At 39.1% G+C, this 22,949-nt stretch overlaps 1 protein-coding gene across 3 annotated transcripts in view; it reads right to left on the reverse strand.

The window, feature by feature from the left end:
• Window positions 1-281: 281 nt before the first annotated feature.
• PRKCI (protein kinase C iota) overlaps window positions 282-22,949 on the reverse strand; it is a 33,901-nt gene continuing 11,233 nt past the window's right edge. For all 3 annotated transcript variants that reach the window (XM_083613305.1, XM_083613304.1, XM_083613306.1), the window contains 16 exons: window positions 19,922-20,011; window positions 19,056-19,106; window positions 18,225-18,310; window positions 16,473-16,613; window positions 15,522-15,567; window positions 14,841-14,899; window positions 14,459-14,635; window positions 13,674-13,771; window positions 12,386-12,472; window positions 11,297-11,432; window positions 8,789-8,876; window positions 7,877-8,002; window positions 7,244-7,323; window positions 6,903-6,992; window positions 4,577-4,692; window positions 282-3,103 (listed from right to left, as the gene is read on the reverse strand). In XM_083613305.1, the coding sequence (XP_083469431.1) occupies window positions 3,016-3,103; window positions 4,577-4,692; window positions 6,903-6,992; window positions 7,244-7,323; window positions 7,877-8,002; window positions 8,789-8,876; window positions 11,297-11,432; window positions 12,386-12,472; window positions 13,674-13,771; window positions 14,459-14,635; window positions 14,841-14,899; window positions 15,522-15,567; window positions 16,473-16,613; window positions 18,225-18,310; window positions 19,056-19,106; window positions 19,922-20,011 (1,559 nt within the window). In that variant the 3' untranslated portion in view covers window positions 282-3,015. The remainder of the gene's footprint in view (window positions 3,104-4,576; window positions 4,693-6,902; window positions 6,993-7,243; window positions 7,324-7,876; window positions 8,003-8,788; window positions 8,877-11,296; window positions 11,433-12,385; window positions 12,473-13,673; window positions 13,772-14,458; window positions 14,636-14,840; window positions 14,900-15,521; window positions 15,568-16,472; window positions 16,614-18,224; window positions 18,311-19,055; window positions 19,107-19,921; window positions 20,012-22,949) is intronic.

The raw sequence follows: 22,949 nt of genomic DNA on the forward strand, positions 1-22,949 counted from the left end.
GTAAACAAAAAGTACAATGGAAGTACGTCTTATAATGCACATTTCTCTTAACTGCTAATTGGTATTACTACAACCTAAATTGTACCCTTCCCTGCAGAAGAGATGCCAGTTCATAGACTCCCATGATGAATTAAGATTTGAGGAGTTAATCGTCTGTGAAAACTAATTATGTGTTTACTGTCTAATGTTCAAGAGTTCTCCAGTGGTAATAAAGAGAAGTAAATAAAATTGCTAAATTAGAAGAATACTCAAGGAAAGTGTACAATGAGTGCAACACAGGATTTAAAGAAAAAGCCCTGGTGGTTTTTTTAATTTTGAAACTTAAAATGGAAAGTAAAAAAGTGTGCAGAAATACAAGAGATTACACAGTACAGTACAATATCTGCAAAATGAAGGAAGTACATAGTACAAGATGGAAGCACCCATTTAGTTCAATGTTTACACTAAAAGGCTACCTTCAGAAAAGCATGCTGCATTAGCTGTCCATGTCTGAATCCCCTGTTCAATATTTTAAGACAGCCTCTACACATTTAATATATATTTTTTAAAAAAACAACAACAACTAAATACCATGGCACTTGTTTGGAAACATGAGAAACAAAACAAAACAAAACTTGATATTTGCTTTTAACATCCCTCAGTTCTTTGTGAAAAATTGACACTATAAGATGAAATAAGTAAGACACACATATACAAGGGGGTGGGAAGCACATTGTAACATCTGCAATTTTACTCCTTTTGTGCTTTGAAGAAAAGTCTTAGATGTGAGAATTTCACTCACCTACAGTTTGTGAGTCAGAAAATGTACCTCTTATATATGTCATCCTGTACCATGCAGCTTATGAAGTGAAACCGCTGTTAGTGGCCTAATTTCAGATACATTAAGGAAGGACGAAATAAGATGGCACAAGCCAAGTTGTAAGTTAGCTCTATTAAGTTATAGAGGTCTCGTTCCCCCTTCAATAATGTAAAACTGAAAGACTACTCATCAGATCTAAAACATAGCACAATTAAATGTTTTTAGATGTACCCTGTAACTGACATGAGCTTAACGAGGGAAAGTACCAAAGTGGTTGAATTCCTCCTCTTCAACATGCCAGTGTTTGAAAAGCACAATGAAGATAATGCATACTAGTCAAAGAGGCAATTTTTGCCTTAATGCACAAATGTACCATAGATTAAGTTCACAATGGCAGAGAAAAATAACTCACAGAAGGCTAACTAGAATGTGCTTGGTTCTGGACAACTATTAAGTTAAGTCCACATTTCTACATTATCTAAAACAATTTGAAAATCCCTTCTCTTTACAAGCATTTAAAAATCAAGCAAAATACACAAGTGACATCTCCAGCCAGCAGTTCCTCGACTTTTAAGATAAAGCATGCAACTTTTTCTCGGTACTTCATTATATTAATTATATACAGACCTTTAGAACGCCCATCTTCACTGACCTAGCTGGTTTGAATTTTTATTTAGACTTTTGCATACATCTTAGAGCAGTAAGTATAGGACCATGAAAGGAGCCACACTTCCCTAATCACATTAATAGAGGGATCCTTTTGTAGTGGTATAGTGTAATGGTTTTTCAAACTGTACAGCTGCTGTATGAGCCTATTAGCCTTTTAAATCCATAGTGAAAATAAATTCTGGTCTACCTTAACAGAAGCTACAAAATTATAAAGCTGGCTGCATGAGGTTGTATTTGTTAACATTAGCTGCCTATTTCTGCTAAATACTTATTTTTTCTTTTTTAAAAAACCTCTACTGGTTCATTTTAATTCAAACTGATACCATACATTTTATTAGCCCTTTTGAAAAGGACAGACTTAAGAAGGCACTCATTTACATAGCAAGGATGTATACCAAAGAACTTTGATTAAATGAATGACAAGTAATTTTGGAGTTAAATCTACTGCATGGTGCTTGAAAGAAAAGTCCTATTTAGAGACAGCCATGGTCTCCGCTGTCAAGAAAGCAACTATTCTCCATGACTCTGTCAAGCCTATAGTAAATGCTGTGCCACTTCCAAGTCTAAAAAAAATAGCAAGGCATTACAGTGGTACCTTGGTTTACTAATGATTCAGTTTACAAACTCCGCAAATAGTGTCCTGGTTTGAGAACTTTACCTCGGCATAAGAACAAAATCCGAACGGTGGAAGGACACCGGCGGCAGGAGGCCTCATTAGGGAAAGCATGCCTTGGTTTAAGAACAGTTTCAGTTTAAGAACCGACTTCCAGAATGGATTGAGTTCGTAAACCGAGGTACCACTGTATCCTGGAGACTGCAAATATTACACCACAATCCTATGCATGTTTGCTCAGGAGTAAATCCCACCAAATCCAATGGCGCCTACTCAAGTGCACCCAGGATTGCAATGCTAAAATTGTAACATAAAAGATGAAACTTTACTTCCAGTTCACACTGAATGTGGAATATACACGGAATGGAAGCGGGTTGTGGCAGTACATGTAAATTCTCCTGCTGCTCTTCATTTGTTTTCAGTCTAACACATTACCATCACCAATGCGAGTAAGCTTCTTAGCCAGGTCTGAGAACTCAGGTTTATCAAGGGTTCTTCAAATGAATTAGGGAGCATACTCGTTTTACTCTGGGTTGGCAACATACACATGTAAAACTGAAGACAGCTGGACTTGATGTGTTAATTTCACTTAATGCAAGCAGGTGCTCTTTAATTAGACCACTTTGAACCCAGAGCTGCATTACATTTCAAGTGGAATAGGTGGCAACATCCTCTATTTCACATTAGGCAGCCTGTAGGAAAATGGTTGCCTTGATGATTCAAGTTCAACTTTGGCAAAATCTGTTTTAGTGTTTTAGATTTCCTTATAGTCAAATAAAAAGCATCCAGCTTATATAGCAGGTTAATGAAAAGTTCTTATTTGATAGCAAATGACAAAGGTAAATGCATTTTATTAATTGCATCCCAACTGCAAACTGTTCATCCATGCAGAAAAATGTGTCAGCGACAAATGGCACAGTTCAGAAGTGGGAGCTCAGACACATTCCTCAGCAGACATCAGAAGGGGATTGATATATTCAAAGCCTTCAAATTCAGACTGGTCAATCTTCTTCACAATATCACTGAAAATAAAAAGAGCATTTATATTCTCAAAAAAACAATACAATACAATTTGTACTGAGGAAAAACCCCAGAGAGTGACTGTATTCAGCACTGGCTCTACTGAAACATCAGATTCATCAGGCTACTCTGTCAACTGTCCACCAGCAACCATTCCATCAAGCTACTACAGAAGGACAAAGGTTGCTGAAAAAGTAGTAACTTTTAGCCCTATCCCTCTGAATCTTTCTATTCAAGCTGGTCTACAAGACCTCTGTAACTAAGAACCAGTGCAGAAGCTTCCTTTTTCCCCTTCTCTTTCTGAGTCCCATCTTTTGTAGTCTTTTAGATTGTAAGCCTGAGGGCAGGGACTGTCTTTTCATTCATGTCTGTAAGCTGCCCGGGGAGGTCCCCCCCACTTTTAACTTAAAACTGAGGTGCTAAAAACAAATAAGGGAGCCCAAAGAAATGTGCTCTTGTCAGGGTTCTGATGCACTGAACAAAAAGAACACACAGGAATTCTTTTAGTCCCTTCTCCTATTACTAAGCTATAATTCAAGTAGAAAATATTATATTTGTTTAATTATTATTAGTATTATTATTTTCCAAACATCATCCAAGGATGACAGGGCAGTTTAGTTTTTAAACAAAAATGCAAACAAACAGAACAAGACCACCACAACTTCCAGTTTAAATGGCCGTAGACTAATTAGTCAAAGGCCTGGGGAAGAGGAATGTTTTTGCTTGGCATCTAAATATACGAAATGAAGCTGCCAGGCGAGCCTCCCTGGGGAGAGCCCCATTGGTGATATAGTTGGTGCAAGAGCTGGTTTGTGGGGTGGAGCAAAGTGAGAAGAGTTGGGTTCAGGCAGCCGCTTCCTGTAATATAACGGAGATAGAAGCAGCCAGGTAAGCAGCATCCGTGGACTGGGGCAATGAGAGGGGAAGACAAAGAGGGGAGGACAATTAGGCCTGGCAGAATAGCCAAGCACATGGAGCAGCAGTGTAGGAGCTGCCCACCAAGGGTGCAATATTGCTGGCTGCTTCACTGTTCAGGGAACCTTTTAATGTTTGATGTATTACTGTATTTTAATATTTGGTTGGAAGCCGCCCAGAGTGGCTGGGGAAGCCCAGCCAGATGGGCGGGGTATAAATAATAAATTATTATTATTACTATTGTGTTCTGTGCAGGCAACACCCTGATGAAACAGCACCCAACAGGACTGAACCCTCCCACTCTCTGCAGTGTGGCAGGACGTGGGGGGCCAAAGGAGATACAGCATCTATCCAGTTCAGTGTTCTGCTTCCAGCAATGGCCAATCATCCAGGATACCTACAAGCAAGGCAGAATTTGGATAGCCTCCTTTGTTTGTCTCTACTTCTGGAAACTGTTACGAGGTTCTGAAGTTCCATCACGGCAAATACTACCACAATAAGAGCTGTTAGAATTACAGGGGGGCATTTCGTTCAGTTTAGTAGCTTAATCATTTACTTACTCATCATCAGGGGTGAGTTGAACAGGCTCATTCGTGAACTGGGAGTCAAAGTTGTCCAGACCAAATTCTCCACATATGTTTGGTTTAAAGGGAGGAACTACTTGCTTTTGTTCCATCTAGGAATAAGTTCACATAGCATTTAAGTGTTGCTGTTGGATAATTACATAGAGTGCATTAAGGATAATTCACATTTCTCTTAGGAGGACAAACTATGGGTTATAGTGTTTGTAAGCTTTTATTCCATACAATGATCCTATTGCTTTGGAGGCACTGTATTGCAGAGTATAATGGGTAGAACGCTTTTGGCCCCCTTGTGTTTGTGCTATGCACCCTGTAGCATAACCCCTTGTGGTTATGCTACAGGGTGCCACGGGGAACTACCGTATTTTTCGCTCTATAAGACGCACCAGACCATAAGACACACCTAGTTTTTGGAGGAGGAAAACAAGAAAAAAAAATTGAATCCCAGAAGCCAGAACAACAAGAGGGATCACTGCACAGCAAAAGCAGCGATCCCTCTTGCTGTTCTGGCTTCTGGGATAGCTGCGTAGCCTGCATTCGCTCCATAAGACACACACACATTTCCCCTTACTTTTTAGGAGGGAAAAAGTGAGTCTTATAGAGCAAAAAATACGGTATTTTATCCCCCAATGCTACTTAATATCTACATGAAGCCACAGGGAACTGTTATCAGGAGTTTGGGGCCAAGGTGCCACCAGTACACTGTCGACACTCACCTCTATTCTCCATTTATTACATTGGAATCAGGATAACACCTGGACTGGTGCCAGTTTGGCAAATCTGCAGGCGAGTGGTTCCCATGGCAGAAAACAACCCCTGGATGGGGTTGAATTCCCTATGAAGGAGCAGGCTACACAGTCCAGGGTGCTTCTAATACCTAGCTCTGTCACTGGAAGCCCAGACTGTCTCAGTACCTAGAAGCCCCTTTTACCAGCTGTGCCTGATACAACAGACACAACCATTCCTGGACCAGCTTAACTTGACCACAGTAGTTCAGGCACTGGTGACTTCAAGATAAAATTACTGCAATGCACTCTATCTGGAGCTTCCCTTGCTCTTGATCTGAAAACTGCAGCTAGTACAGAATACTGCAGCATGGTTGCTGACAGAAGCAAGACCTTGCCAACTTATAAACACATCTGCTTAGAGATTTTCATTTGTTACAGGATCAGATTCAAGATACTGTTAAAAAGGTAAAGGTAAAGGGACCCCTGACCATTAGGTTCAGTCATGGCTGACTCCGGGGTTGTGGTGCTCATCTTGCTTTACTGGCCGAGGGAGCCGGTGTACGGCTTCCGGGTCATGTGGCCAGCATGACTAAGCTGCTTCTGGCGAACCAGAGCAGTGCATGGAAATGCCGTTTACCTTCCCGCCAGAGCAGTACCTATTTATCTACTTGCACTTTGATGTGCTTTCGAACTGCTAGGTTGGCAGGAGCAGGGACCGAGCAACGGGAGCTCACTCAGTCGCGGGGATTCGAACCGCCAACCATCTGATAAGCAAGTCCTAGGCTCTGTGGTTTAATCCACAGTGCCACCCGTGTCCCTTCAAGGTACTGTTACTGGTATATAAAGCCCTTAACAAGCCTGGGACCAGTTTATCTGCAGGATGGCCTTACCCAATATGTGCCCACTCAACTGCTTGGATCTGGTGAAGTGACACTGTTAACAAGTGACACACAATAATAATCCCGTACTTCTAAGAAATTTTTGTGTTGCATCACCTCCACTTTGGTAGTAGGTAATATTAAACAGATGTCTTTGCTATATTCTTTTCAGCATCTGCTTAAATTATTTTTGTTTAGGCAAATCTATCCAGACACATAGAGGTTGACATGTTTTAATCTCTTTTTAGTTTACTCCTTTTTAAAATTGTTTTTAATTACTTGTTTTTTTAATGAAAATTTTAATATTTATCGTTAACCACCTAGAGATTTTGTTACAATCAAGCAGTATATAAGTTTTGTTAAATCTTTTAAACCCCTTGCTCTGAACATAATCCTCAAACTTCTGAAAACATGCTGAGTAGTAGCATGGTAAAAGGGAACTGAGCTCCTGAAGTATTAAAATGACCACTGCACTGAGTAGTTCATGCTCACTTTGAGTACTTGAAAGGATATTGTTCATGCCCCAAAAAGATTAATTATCTGCTTACTGGATCATAATATAAAATCTATGGGGAAAACTCAATGGTTTTTTTGGCAACTTTTCACTGACAATGGCAGAGGCTCTCTCATCCAGGCAAGATTTCAGATATTCACTGTGCATAGAACTATTTAAAAGCAATATTTATACTGTCCACTTACCAGGTCCCAATCAACATTACGAAAAAACGGATGTCCCTGAATGTCTGCAAACCCTGTTTGAGGATGACAACCTAGCCGTTCTTTTGGATCCTAGGTAAAGAAAACATGTAACATGAAGGTCAAATTAAGCTTAATAAGACTATTGTAACTGGGCCAGTAAACATGCATAGATTGTAAATATAAATGAGTTTCAGTACACAAATTGTTAAAGTGCTCATATTACATTTCTTCCCAAATATATATTTTGATATTTTTATACCAATTTTCTCTTGCCAGTTTTAAACCTGTAACATGTATATTTAAGAACCAAAGTTCAACCCAAATATGGCACGAGCTCTTACCTTGTTAAGAAAGCTTTTTAGAACACTTGCTGCCTTCACAGAAAGGGATCGTGGGATACGGATTTGCTTCTCTAGAATAACTAGAAGAAATAATTATTAACATTTTAATTTCATGAATTTTCTGTTTTAAAATTCTAAAGGTGTGTTTTGGAACTGAGGTACAACGGAAAACTCAATCTGTATAAGAGGTTGAACTAAATTAAAGGCTGTTTTTAATGCTAAATAGTAGTATTCTTTTGGACCATGGGATATTAATTTCACCTCTTTTGTGCTTTAAATACATAGAATAATTTTAAAAGACATGTAGGTTTCCTTTTCTGGTATAGGAACTTGACTGCACACTCTTTTATTTTAAAAGTTAAGATCTAGCCACAGAAGTAAACTTTCAGGTCTCTAAAGGCAATGGAAAATCAGCCCAATACCCTGCTGCCCTTTAGCTAATTTTGCACTATGTTTGTTCAGAAAGCACAAATCTACTTGGGAATCAGGCATTCATCAGGAGATAAACTTTGCCTCATTGTACATTTCACCATTTAATTTCAATCATACTTGCTCCTCATTGAAATGCATCATCCATGATCCACAGAATCAACTGCTTGAACAAGCTAAAAATTGTGCTTTTGAATTACTTACCTTGGAAAAGATAGTCTTCTGTATTTTGATCAGGATTATCAGAGCTTCCAACAATATCAAATGGTGATCTGCCTGCCATCATTTCAAACATCAGGACACCTAAAGCCCACCAGTCCACACTAAATCCTGTGATTTAAAACAAGGCAGAACACTAGTTTAAAAGGATTTGGTATAATCAGCATGTTTATCTGGCAAAGCCTTTAAAGATGTGGTGGAAAGTAATAGATATAGCAGGAAGAAGAGCAGCGGTGAGACTACACAATTGAGGATTTCAAGGTAAATCTAGGTGGATAAGAAATTCCAGGCTTTCAATGACATCCTTATGATCGCTATGGCCTAGTTCTCCCAAAGAGGTAGTAAGCCAGTTCCCCACGTGGTTGCAGGTGGGCTCCACAGCTTGGGATGGCACCTCTCATCGGCTCAGGCAGGCAGGGTCTAATCTACTGACCAATTCACCTGGCGGAAGGGCAATCCCACTGATCAAACTGGCCTACCTCTTGCTGTGGCCAATCTGGTCTAGCCGAGCTCCATAAGAACCTAGCCTGCTTCATCTTTCTTTTTAAAAACCTCACACTTTCCCCCTTTTTCTTGCTTATTATCTTTTCTCTGAACCCCACTGTACTCCTTCTGCTTCCTCGCTTTCTTGCCAGACCTCTGGCCCCCCACATCCTCTGCACAGGGATGAGCAGTGCTGTGAGGGAGCTCAAACATGGTTCCCACATTCTAAGAAATCAAACTGATGAAGCAGAACTGGTCACTGTCAATTTATTTTGCATTCGGATCAAGTGCTAGGTTTAACTGCACAAACATTTTGAGTACAAGAGGGGTTCAGTGCCAGGGGGAAACTGTGGTGGACATTTGGTTTGTGTGCTCTTGCTCTCCAGGTTTGGTATTTATACATATAATATTTACCATAATCTTCTCCGCGCAAGATCTCAGGAGCAATGTAGTTAGGAGTGCCACAGAATGTGCTTGTTGTGTCTCCAGGCCTTAATCCTTCCTTTTAAAACGGAAACAAAGGGGAATGAAAACCATACGCAAATATTTATTCTGCTTCCCATCATAATAGCAAGTCAGTTGTTTTAACTGCACAACACCTAATTTAACAGGCAAGAGCAAACATACGAGCTCTTTTTCATACATGCGCCACACTTTCAGAATAAAAATTTTAATTGATAAGAAATACATTGAAAAACAAAAAGAAACACTCCTAGCTTGATCTATAGCATAGATCACAACTACTTTATAATATGATTGTGGGAAATCCAGAAAGTACCGTATTTTTCCCTCTATAACACGCAGATTTTTTCTCCTAAAAAGGAAGGGGAAATGTCTGTGCGTGTTATTGAGCGAATGTGTGGTCCCTGGAGCCAAATGGCAAAAAAAATCAGGCAAAAATCAAATCGCGCGTCTCGGAGAAGGGAAACCTGAAAAGAGGAAGTGGCTGCTTTCCTGCATTCTGCCTCAGGGTCTTACTGCCCACCCTCCTCTGTTTCCTTGCTGTGTTTGCTCAAACGGAACAAAGAGCAGGGAAAGCCCCTCCCCTCCAGGCAAGCAGAGGGGAAAGCAGAGTGTCGTCTCTGTGCTCCGGTGCTGCTGAAAACATGCAGGAGGGAGAGAGAGAGAGAGAGAGAGAGAGAGAGCTGGCTGGCTTGGGTGGGTAGGTGAGGAAAACTTTTGCCTTCCTTTCCTCCCTCCCGTTATACCCCTCTCCTGCATTCTTAGCCAGCTGCTTCTCTGCACACCCCTCTCGTGCTCCTTGTCCATTCTGTATTTTTCCTTCCTTCCCCACTTAAAATGTGGTTAAAAAGCATGGATCCACATGGATCCTCAGGATCTTTGCATTGGGTCACCCCAAATTCACCATCAGATCACATAGCATGTCCATGGCTACAGCCTGCCCCCCAAAAATCACACACGCACTGTTGCCTGGGGCTGCAATGTTGCAAAAATGTGGTTAAAAAGCATGGATCCACATGGATCCTCAGGATCTTTGCATTGGGTCACCCCAAATTCACCATCAGATCACATAGCATGTCCATGGCTACAGCCTGCCCCCCCCCCAAATCACGCACCCACTGTTGCCTGGGGCTGCAATGGTGCAAAAACGTGGTTACAAAACATGGATCCTCAGGATCTTTGCATTGGGTCACCCCAAATTCACCATCAGAGCACATAGCATGTCCATGGCTACAGCCTGCCCCCCCCCAAATCACACACCCACTGTTGCCTGGGGCTGCAATGGTGCAAAAACGTGGTTACAAAGCATGGATCCACAGGGATTCTCAGGATTTTTGCATTGGGTCACCCCAAATTCACCATCAGATCACATGTCTGTGGCCACAGCATGAAGCACAAAAATGATACATCCACTGTTTCATTCAGAATGTTTTTTCCCTTGTTTTCCTCCTCTAAAAACGATGTGCGTGTTATGGTCAGGTGCGTGTTATCGAGCGAAAAATACGGTACAAAACAATGCAGCTACATAAGAACAGGAATCATTCCCAAAATATAATTATAAACAAGCCTTGTACACTCATTGAGAGGTGTAAGCTTGCTTTTGCAGGGTAATCTTATTTATATTAGATCTAATTTGAGACAAAGAAGTCTCTCTTCTGATCTTTCATATTTGTCAGAATTGAAAATCCCTGTTCACAATAATATGTCATGGAGAACTGTAGAATAGCAAATGCTCTTGAAGAGTTGTTTCTGGTTCTATATCCCAAAAGAGTCCAGAGGCATACTCCTGTATTTCATTATACTGCACTGAAAAGTTTAAACGTTTCCTTGATTGTTCTTGAATCTTCCTGCCACACTTGCCATCCTCTCCTGCCAAACCAGTGTGGAGCGCTACACCCTTTAAGAACCACTGCACTAGATCAAGATAAAAGTAGCACTCTTTCTAAAAACTGGGCTGCTAGCTAAAGTCCATGGAAAATCATTTTACTGAATTAGCAGAAAATCTAGTTAGCACAATTCCAAACTACTTGAGGCTCCCACTGGTGGCCAGAGGTGGCAGCATTTTTTAACAATCTACTCAAATCCCCCTGAAAATCTGCATTGGAGGCCTATGAGACCACCCCTGAACAGTGTGGGGGAAGTCATGTTTGGGGCTGCAGGGGATAGAGGAAAACAGCAATAACTGGAGCTTGTGTACTTATGGGAGGACAACATGGCAGCCCAACCTAGTACCATAGACTTACTGCTGCTTCTATACAACTTGAAAAAATGAGTCAAGAGAAACCATGACAGCTGCAGTCCATTGATATTCCTCTTCTCTCCAGTTATTTGGTAATTTGATTGCATCATTGTACCTATTTTAATGAAGCCAACCTAATCAAAAACTACAGCACATTCTAGGGAGGAAAATCATGTTAGGAAAATCAAGACTTCAAGATGTTTGGAGATTTTGCCTCTTACCTTGCACATGCCATAGTCAGTCAGTTTGATATGCCCCTCAGAATCTAGCAACACATTATCGAGTTTCAAATCCCTATAAATTATTCCTCGTTCATGAAGGTAGTTTAATGCTAAACTGATTTCTGCCGAGTAAAACCTAAAATGAAATTGAAGTGCCTTATTTTATTCTTAAGCTTCCATAGCTAGATCCAACAACACCAGCAGTGTATATCAAACGTTATGAAACTGGGTGTCCCTTCTAAGCTTATTAGTCATCTCAGGCCTTCCTGAAATCTATAAGTTAGAGTGTTACATCCTCTGTGGAGGAGCTATTTCTACCTTTCATCATTAGGCATTCGAGTTTTAGGTTTTTGAGAAAGCTGGAATATATTAAGTATAATTAGTGGTGACCTGACCCTTCCACCCTTCAGTTGAACCCCAGTAATTTCAAGCACTGATGCATATGAACACAACTAGCCTTTTTGTGTCTTCTTTCTGCTGAGTGGCAAAAAAAAGTTAAATGTCTAAAAATCAGCCTCTTGGTAGTTTTAAAAGGCTTTTTGAAGTAGGAGCCAATTATGTCTGCCAGAAGAGATCAAACTGTGGTGCCTGAGAAATTCAAGAACAACAGCTAAGACGAGTGAGAAAGTAAATCTAGAAATTGAAGGTATAAACAAGTAAAGAACATACAACTTTTATTCACCTCTCTCAGCTGTGCTGGCAAAGAATGAGCACAGGAGGCAGTAGGTGGTACTTAACTAAGTTTTACTCAGAGTAAACCCATTGAAATGATTATGACTAAGCTAGCTCCATTAATTTCAATAGGTCCCCTTTGAGCAAAACATAGTGGAATACGATTGCCACATAAAATGACTGTGGCACCCATTTCAGAGTTCTAGGGTACTTTGCAAATGAAATTAGATTCATTTGTGAGCATTTCTGAAAGAGAAGATAAGAACCACCAAATGCAACTCTTTCATTTCAATAATTAGGCTGACCAAAACAATAATTAAAATTGGGAGGCAAAAGGAGATGTTCCATGTAATTAGACACCTTTGGGTTTTCCCTCAATCTATAACAATGTGCAAAAGTCATGACAGGAACACATACCTTGCATGCTCTTCTGGCAACTTCCTTTGGCGCTGCATATGAAACATGAGGTCCCCTCCATTTACATACTCTATAACAAAAAATAGCCTGGAACACAGAAGTAAATTCTATAATGGCTTGATTCTTATATACTTTTATTATTATGGTTCACCTTGTCACCTACACAAACTTTCAGAGAAGTGCTTTCAGAGCGTTCCCCCTCTCCTCTTTGGTTAGTCCATCTCAAACATCAATAAAACATGCCTATTTATTCTCCCTTTGCAGGTATTTTCAACACGAACACAGCCCTATAGCACCCTTCCTCTGCAGATCAATGGGCAGTTTACACTATAAATCTTACAACATACATCTTATACCCTTCCTCAAAAAGGTTTGCCTGAGGATATATTCTCTAGTGTTCTACCATGGTAAGTAAACAGGCATGTATATTGAAGTATGTGACACAGCAGCACCTAGGCCACTATGAGAAAATGATTCAAGGCTTGTTTATCACCTTCCTCCTTTTTTTCCTATTTTACAAGCTTGCACTACCAACTTCTTTAATAAATATATCACACCATGTGTGTCTCCTGTACGCAGCTTTGTTTTCAAGACATTTGATCAACTAAAGTAGGCACTCCCAAACTCGGCCCTCCAGCTGTTTTGGGACTACAACTCCCATCATCCCTAGCTAACAGGACCAGTGGTCAGGGATGATGGGAACTGTAGTCCCAAAACAGCTGGAGGGCCGAGTTTGGGGATGCCTGAACTGAAGTATTATATTCACTTCACCACTCCCAAAAAGTATTTTCCTATGCTTAAGCAATTTCTTTATTATAGTAATCCATTTTACTTAAGTTTTGAACACTCAATGAAAAAGCAAACAATTGTTTTGGCACATTCTGGCTTTTCTCCTTATCTGTACTGTGTTCAAACTTTAACACAGGCTATGATCTCTCTGCACACATGGTTCCCATCTTTCCACCTTCATTAACTATAGTTCTCCTACTCCCAATTAGAAACCAGCTCTTCTGCATACTGTTTTTACATTTCATTCTACTATCCTTTATTCTACGGATGGCTTCATTGTTCAACAACTCTCTTTTGAAAAACATTTTTGCAGCTCAAGATTTCCTTACAGCCATCTTCTCTGATCATAAGGAACCTGTCATTCAAGTCTTTTTTGATGAAACTGCATAAGTGTTAGTGCTGTATGTTGCTAATTATATCTTAGTGTTGGGGGAAAATAATGGCTTATTAAAAAAAGGATCAAGTGAAAGAACCTGCAAAAATCGTATTACACAATTACCTGCTTTCTGTCTGGAAACAAGAGTGAAGGCCAACAAGAAAAGGATGATTTGAAGCCTGCTCAAAGACATGTTTCTCTGTCTGAACCCAATCAATATCCTATTATAAAAATACACAGAACAGTTGCTTTTGTAATACTTTCGGCTAATATTAATTAACTTGCAACAGATAAGCAGAAATATGATTTCCTGGCTCTTGTAGGCAGACAATGATAATAAGATTCCTAATTATCCTGAAAAAAGTCATACCTATTTCTGAAGTCAAATATTCTGCTACCATATTCAACAATTCGTAGGATGCAATTGAATTTTGTTTCCAAAATTATACAACAATGCAATTTCAAAACAGGCTTAAACTCCCCATGGTCTTATGGTGATAGCTTCCTTTAAATGCATTTATACCATCAATGTCTTTAAGCACAAATAGTTATTTGAGGTTTGCCAATACAGATGTGTATTAAAAGTCTGAGAAATAGTTTTAAAAAACTATCATGTCACAATGCAGAGAGACTAACCCTGAGAACCCAAGATTGTCTTTATACATAAACAGGATGGGCTCTTCCTGAAAGGAGATTTGGTCCAACATTTCCATATCTTTTAAATTGCTGACAGAGTTTTAATTAGTGGAAAACCTGATTAACTTGTTAAGAACCAAACTCAGAAGTGCCACTCTGAATACAACCAAACTTGATCACAAATTACAGGGGAGGTATCTGACAACTAATATGCCACCATTCATATAAAACAGAATTTAAAGAACAGTTCATGTAACAGAAATACTACTCACCTCATCATCATTTACTAGTTCCTTTTTCACAACTTTCATTGCATAAATGCGCTCAGTCTTCTTTAACCGAACCAGAAGTACTTTCGCATAACTTCCTCTCCCTATAACTCGAAGTAGATCAAAATCTTGGAGACCCAGACTGGAAGATACTTTACCACTTTCTCTAATACTTGTTGCCTATGGGTAGATGGAAACATTTAAATAGAATTGCCTTGGGTAATACTGTCATATCTTTGAGAGCTTTCCTGACATCAAAAATTCTATTAACAATAGGCTAACTGAGTTGCATATGTTGTGTTGGAAGTTACAGGTAAGTTTCCTAGTATTCCAGAAATGCACAGATAACTTAGTAAAAAACCAAGACATAAAACAATTAGAATACCTCCTTTTCTTCACCAACATGGTCCAAACTTTCATGACTTGAAGGATGATAAGGAATCACTAAAAGTAAAAAAAAGTAAAGATAATATCAAAAGTATAGGCAAATGCAATTCCTTTCTGCAAGTGATTGGAAATTCCTCTTTGCTTTTATGCTTCTAAGATGGTAAATTGGCAAAGTCTGCTAGAATGTCCTACAAATTAATTAATTTTGCTGCGTTATCTCAAACATGGCCATATTATGAAGTCATCTTCTGTACATCCACAGGGAACCACACAGTAAATTACATGAAATTAAATGGGTAGGCATGGCTGTGCCCGTTCCCTGCAGTTAATAGAACACACTTCTAAAGATGGTTTTATATAGAGATCACAAATAAATGATTCATTTGAAGTCAGTGAAGAATATACATTTTTGCTTCTTGCTCACAGTAGATTTAAAAAATAGAAGATTGTATTCAACACCGCCATTCTGCTCATGCAGCATACTTTTGCCTGCACGATGGAACTTCCTCTCCCTTGAACCCTCAAAATCTGTTCCAAGAAAGTCCTGCTGTATAAGTGGAACATGCACAGTGTTGGATAAAACCCAGAAATTATTATGCAAATAAGAAGCACTAATTCATTTTTTGGGGGGGGGCACATTTGGTCCTTTCAATATAATTACAGAAAGCACAGTTCTTACCTGGTTCCATGTTATCAAGATGCACTGATGAAGGATCCATAGACTCCTACAAAAAGTAAAAGAATAAGATTACAACTTTTCTGTTTTCTACAAGGAGCTATGTCATTGTCTCAAATTGCAAAACTGGCAGTCTAAATCTAAGGTTTCAATCCTATGCTCTTGTACTTGGGAGTAAATCCCACTAAACAGAGTAGGGCATTCTTTAAAATAATTAATGCACAGACCAGACTATATAAATCTTTGATCAGAAGCCACAAGGTCTGGTGCAAAATTTAAGGGCCTCACAATTTTTGTGTTTCATTCATTGAAACACAAATTCAAAATTCATTCAAAATTATTGTTGTTGTTGTTATTTAATAATAATTACCCACACTTCACAGTAAGGTCCCAGGCCTGATCACAACAATAAAACCCAGTATCAAAAACAGTTTAAAACAACTTATAAACACAAAAATGAGGTGGGTTCTCAAAATATACACCTCAAGTTCAAAAGCTAGGATCATTTAGTTACCAAAATCAAGCAGGATTGAAGTGCCCATATTGGCATCTAAATTCACTTTCACAGAACAGTAAAGCAAACCAGCTGTGTTATATTTTAGTGAGGCAACATCAGACATCAAAACCAGAATCAAAGAAGTGAAAGTCAAGTGTGGCATTGAGCTTTTGTGCTCTTCCAGTTATTCCATCTGTACAAATTTATCAGCTTGTCAAACAGACCCGGCCCCCTCACCTCCCCCACTGGTCTGGAGGTTCTCCAACTCCCAGAGCCTATTTTGGGGATATGGGGGGAAGCCCCATTGCATGTGGAAGTCTTAGCACAGGGCTTACACTAATGGGGTATGTTAGGCTAATCCCACCCCAGGTCCCCATCACAGTCTTAGTAAAACCATTATGTATACTTGTGTATTTATATGCACATTGAAGAAGGTTATAGCTATCAATATCACTTACTTGTGGTAATGCGTGTCGGCCACATTCTATGCTGACCAGTTTGTGACATTTTTTGTGAACGAGGAGTTTACAATTGATGCATTTATATCCCTGGCGTCCCAGTCCCCATATCCTATCAGTGCAGATGGCACAATGAGCTCTCTGAAAAACAAACAGGCAAATGACCATTGACCAATGATACTAACAGTATCTAGATATTCTCAAACTACGACTCATGCAATAGGGTATCTACTCACAAAATACCACACTGAAAAATCTGATAACCTGTTGCTCTGAAGTTATGGTTAAAGTAATTAGCTCACAAGTGCTCTTTTTGTGTTGTGTCTGGCTTTCTCATGGTAAAATTATGTTCCCCACTACATACATTTAAAATGCTGAGTTTTGTTAATTTGGTTTTTAAAAAAAATCTTTGTCCCCCTCTCTATTTATTCTCTGGCTTTTTGACTATATACACATTTTATAACGCAATGATGAGATAACCAATCTGATTAAATGATAATATTTATAACAAATTCTGAGTATAAAAAATACCCAATTTTAAGTTTTGTTGAATCTCTGTAAAACAGCACCTCCAATACCCATCTCAGTGAGTTGGTTCAAAAGGATACAACTGCCAGTGGTTATCAAAAACCACTGACAAAAATATCAAGAAAGAACAAAAGAGTTTCACTCCTTCTGTTCTCCTTGTGATGAAGGTTATCTAGCAGAGCTACAAAGGCTCATTCAGTCCCATAACCATGTCTGAAGCCAGATTAAAATGGGTCAAGATAATCAGTTTCATCCAAGAGTGCTTGATATGATATGAAGTTGGTTTAATACCCTGGCTTCTATTGGCAATCGCAGTTTCCTGTTTCAGTTAGAATAGGAAAATATTAGAGGCTTCCAGGACTGACTGCTTATGTTGTGAAGGGACAAGTCAAAGGGGCTGCATGCATCAGGGAAATGGTGGCTCATCACCTGGGTTATTAAACAGAAATACGCTTGTCTCAATGTGGTGGTTACTATGTGTGAAGCACTTTGTATGTTATAAAGCACTATATAAACATTCCTTGGTTGTCAGGATCCTTCATTATCCATGATCACCGGACTCATCTGTAGAGTACACTGTACTAACAAATAAGGGTGCCCAATATTCTGTAGAAGTTGGGCTTTAAATTCAATACAGTGGTACCTCGGGTTAAGTACTTAATTCGTTCCGGAGGTCTGTACTTAACCTGAAACTGTTCTTAACCTTAACCATTAGACCACTTTAGCTAATGGGGCCTCCTGCTGCTGCCGCGCCGCCAGAGCACGATTTCTGTTCTCATCCTGAAGCAAAGTTCTTAACTTGAAGCACTATTTCTGGGTTAGCGGAGTCTGTAACCTGAAGTGTATGTAACCTGAAGCGTATGTAACCTCAGGTACCACTGTACTTTGAATCCCAGCATAAACACTCACGAGCAAAGCTTTCTCCCATTTAAAGGACTTAGCACATTTTTAAAGCAGCACATTTAGTTGAAAACCACAGGGTGCTCAGAAATAAATAGTCCCACAGATGAAGTTCTATTATATGGAAAACTAAATAAACTAAATGGACTTGCAGCTGACAAAGTAAATTTGATCTTTTAAGGCCTATTTCCTAATTATCAGTACTTATATAAAAAGGCATTTAATATCTCAGGAGGACAAAGTCCATTTAGAAAAGGTGATATTTATTAGGAGAGGTTAACTACAAATGAAAGAGCAGTCTCAGTAAAGTCTATTAAAACCTACCCTGTTGAATCGCTTGGCTTGGAAAGTGTGACCATTTGCACAATAGAGCTTTCGCCATCGCCGTGCACCTCGACGATAAATAGACTCTAGGGGGAGAAATTAGAAACAATCACACAAAAACTCCAGAGAAGGCTGCTTGCTTTGTCCCTAGCTATCAAACTGAGCCCAGTTTCAAGAATTATGCAAGTCAAGCATATGTAAATAGATTACCCAAATATTTAACAATTACTTTGTATTTATAAAGGTTTTTACTCTGGTGTATCACATAATCTCAGTAAACCTTAAAACTGGCCTTGAAGGTTGGCTAGCGTTCTTATCCCCATGTTATGGATCTTGGGTGATAGCTACCAGCTTGCCTTATCACCATCAGTAACATCACAGATAAAGTGAGATTTAAACTGGAGTTTCTTGGGTCACAGTTTATTTGATTAACCACCATACTGTACTCACCAGTCAGTCATAAAATTGAAAGTTATGTATATTTTTAATTTAGGTAAAATTTAGGGAGGCTCGCCTGACGCCTTCATTACATATTTTTAGGTGGCAGGTGAAAACAGTTCTTAATAGCCAGGCCCTCTGGCTCATTAATATTCTATGGCCTTTTAAATGTGTTTATAGAATGAGGTTATTTGTTTGTTTTTGTTTTATTATGTATTTTCTGTTCTCATTTTGATTTTTATGCTGTGAACCACCTTGAGATCTTTGGATGAAGAGTGGTATATTTATATTTAATAAGTATAAACAAATAACTCACTCCAAAAACAAAAACACAACAAGGATCCAGATTTAAAAAATATGATAACACTGAATATTTCAAATAATTATACTTACTATCTTCCCCTGGACAGGGCATTCCAGGCCTTTCTGGTACACATGGAAACACTGGGGGAGGGGGAAAATCAGTAATACTGCATTAGCTATTATTTTAATGATATGTGAAAACATAAAATATGCATCAGAAAAAAATGCCAAACTGCTTGGTTGCATGAGCAGTGGCCCTAAGTTACAAAGGAGAGAAATGAGCATTCAGTGTCATCTAGGGCACATGCAGGCCACATATACGAAGTCACATTTCAAAAGCCATCTCCAAATGTGTTTCTAAAGGACTCATTTCAGTTAAGAATGGATCACATAAGTGCCTCAGAACGGCAACTAGCATTCATATAAAAATAAAAAAGTTATCCATGGCATTTATATTTCTCCCACTCAACTTCCTACTAGCAAGAAGTGTAAAATCTGTAACGATAGTTGTTTCAAGTACAACAGAACTTTACTAGCACTAAGTTTATTAGCACTAAACAAAAAACTAATGAGGAAAGCCTGTGTGTTCTCCACTCCTCAAATCAGGAGTGGATGTGCCAAAGTGATGTCTAGTATAGTTAAAAATATTTTTGTTTATTCCCTCCCCGGAAAACCTTTTACATGGTAAGAAGGCAGGTGGACAAATATGGTATGTACAACAAATATCCCTAAACAAGGGTAACTTGCTCCTTCAGTCTTTGCACACAAGTTAAGTGTTTTTTAAAAAACAAAGCTGATGAACATTTAAATATTAAAATAGAGGTCATTCATGCAGGCTGAAGAATATGTCCCTTCCTTCCTTTCTCTCTGTCCCTCCTTCTTTCATGCATGCATGCATGCATGCAAGCACACACACACAGAGACACACACACAAAAACAGTATTATACCATGTTACCATGTATTAGGAGTTCTGAATCTTTGTTTAGTTCATACAACCGAAAAGCTTCTTCCAATTCCAGCTGAGAAGAAACAGTACATGGATCCCCTAGAAAGAAATGAATTCATTCAATGAATACAACTCAACTTGAGTCAAGCTGCTCCTTAACATATTCCTACAACCAAGGGTAATATTCTCTTTAGAGTTCTTGATTATGTCAGCTCATGTTTCAGAGAGACTACCTAATTGCTTTCCAATCTAAAGAAGGAAAATTATGAATTGTTTATTTTTAAAATATTTTGACTTAAGCCTAGCAAACAAAATCTGTCATTACACCCCCACATTCACTGGATAAACTAAATATGTGCCAATTTTCCTCTAAAAGTATGTTTCTTGTAGTTGCATTAGCATATCAGATTCACAATATTTTCTATGATAGAGTGAGTCTTTTAAAAAGAATATAGTTCTCGAGAAACACTTTCCTCCTCCCCACTCCCACCCTTTGAGATTTATAGGTGCGGATTTAAACTATTTTATATTCCAATAAAAGAAGCCATAAACAAACTTTGCAAGGCTTACATTCATGGAGGATATGGGCTTCCAATGGTTACTCGTTATGATGGCTGTATACTACCTCCAATCTCAGAGTCAGCATGCCGCTTGAGGAACAAGAACAGGAGAAAACTTATGTGCTTATGCCCTGCCTATAGACTTCCCATGGGCATTTGGCTGGCCACCAGAAAAAACAGGATGCTAGACTAGATGGGCCATGGGCCTGATCCAGTAGGGCTTTCTTTGTGTTCAAGGCTGGCTAAAGTTATTCTCACAGCTACACAAAGAATAACTAGCTTTTTTTCAGAGCCATTTCACACATTAAGATTTTTACATGCAAACATTTAATGACTGTAACAAACAAGTTTGCAGACATGTATGCATGCTGAAGGGACGCGGGTGTCGCTTTGGTCTAAACCACAGAGCCTAGGGCTTGCCGATCAGAAGGTCGGCGGTTCGAATCCCCGTGATGGGGTGGGCTCCCGTTGCTCGGTCCCTGCTCCTGCCAACCTAGCAGCTCGAAAGCACTTCAAAGTGCAAGTAGATAAATAGGTACCGCTCCGGCGGGAAGGTAAATGGCGTTTCCGTGCACTTCTCTGGTTTGCCAGAAGCAGCTTAGTCATGCTGGCCACATGACCTGGAAGCCATATGCCGGCTCCCTCGACCAATAGAGCGAGATGAGCGCCGCAACCCCAGGGTCGGTCACAACTGGACCTAATGATCAGGGGTCCCTTTACCTTTACCTTTATGCATGCTGAAGAGTTGTGATTGAGAACAACTTCTTGTTGAAAATATCAGCAAACTCAGATTTACAGATACATAATACTATGTGAAATGGTTCTCTTGAGATGTAATGGCTCTCTTTTATCAAACTTCACAATTTCTGTAAAAAATATCTTTTTCGCCATCCTACATACCATTTGTATATTTGGGAATTCATCCTAAGTCATTTGAGATACAACTGGCACCCAAAGCTAAAGGACATCTCTTCCTTTGTACTGTGCTCAAAACTGATTAAACAAGGCCATCTAAGACAGACACTGAATATTACACAGAAATGAATTGTAGCAATTAAAGAAGAGAGTTTTCATTCAGGGATACTAAGAGAACAAACCTGTTTTTCTTCAGCCAAGCAAAGAAACAATTGTGGTACAAGTTTAGCAAAACAAAGAACAAAAAAGAAAAGAAATGTGGGCAGGTGTTCTTAAGTATGCCTGAGGATATTTAGTGCTTACCAGAATTAATGTTTACTTTGTATAACAATGATTCTAGGTGTGCCAAGGTTAAAAAGTTGCCTGCTCCACCTCACCATCTCAACAAAATCCTTACTTTCAGAATGAAGGAAACAGGAAGAACAGTCAAATGAAGATGACATTGTGCTCTTACACTCCAGTATGAACACATCATCAATGACTCACAACCTACAAAACCATTACATTAAGTGTAACACATCAGGTATGCAAACTCATGGGTGTGTTTATTGTTCAACCCTACAATCTTAGTTTTGTTACAAAGCTTAGGACTCTAGGTCTCATGAGTGCAAAGAAGTGGGAAAATATGGAAGCAATGGCTGCAATCCAGTCTGGTGTCTAGGTCACTTTCACCAATGCAAATAAAGAAACTCAACGATAGTATACTTTCAATTCACATAATTTCTCTACTGAACTAGGAACTCTGAACTGAGATTAAATACCAGGAAGTTTACATTGCAAGTCATTTGGGAAAATAAGGAACTTGTTTTGCAGCTTTCCAATCCTGTAATTTTATTTGCATGTGTTTTCCCTGGCACACTCTTTCTCTACACTCCCCCTCAAAACTTAACTGTGGTACATTTCCGCGGCAGCTTAAGCTAATGATTTTATTGTAACTTACTGACCAACACACAGGAAAGCTTTTTCCTCTGCAGGCAATAGTTAAAAAGTTTGCTATTTTGGAAGAATAAGTGACCTATAACTAAGGAAGGCATTTCTTGAAAATGCATTTACATAAGACACAATCAAAACACATGACAGAAACAGCAAAAATCAATACCAAAGCTTAGGAAAGGAATATGATCTTTCTTGGTTCATATTACATATAATTTGGTGACAATGAACTAGATTAGCATATCGAATTTACTGCCCTAAAGAACAGAGAATCTTAAAACTTCTCACTTTATACAGTACTAAGATGTCTCGAGTTCTCCTTCTCCATGTTTATAGTTGGAATGCTCTGAAAACTGACATGCCTACATCTGACACATGAAAGAGTTCAAATAGACTGCTATGGTCTTTCTTTCTTTCTTTCTTTCTTTCTTTCTTTCTTTCTTTCTTTCTTTCTTTGCTGGCAAATAGAGGCTGCAGATGAAATGAAATGCTTTCTACTTTGGTCCTGGGAAGTAAAGCTGGGATATTAGGTAGAAGCAGTGATTTTTTTCTTTAAAAATGTTTAGGGGTACTCTCATTTTCCAACTCATATTGAAATACTGCCCCTTAATGAGGCCAAACTTAGATTC

Source organism: Podarcis filfolensis, assembly GCF_964270895.1.
Source record: "Podarcis filfolensis genome assembly, chromosome: 5".
In the NCBI taxonomy this organism is placed as follows: Eukaryota; Metazoa; Chordata; class Lepidosauria; order Squamata; family Lacertidae; genus Podarcis; species Podarcis filfolensis.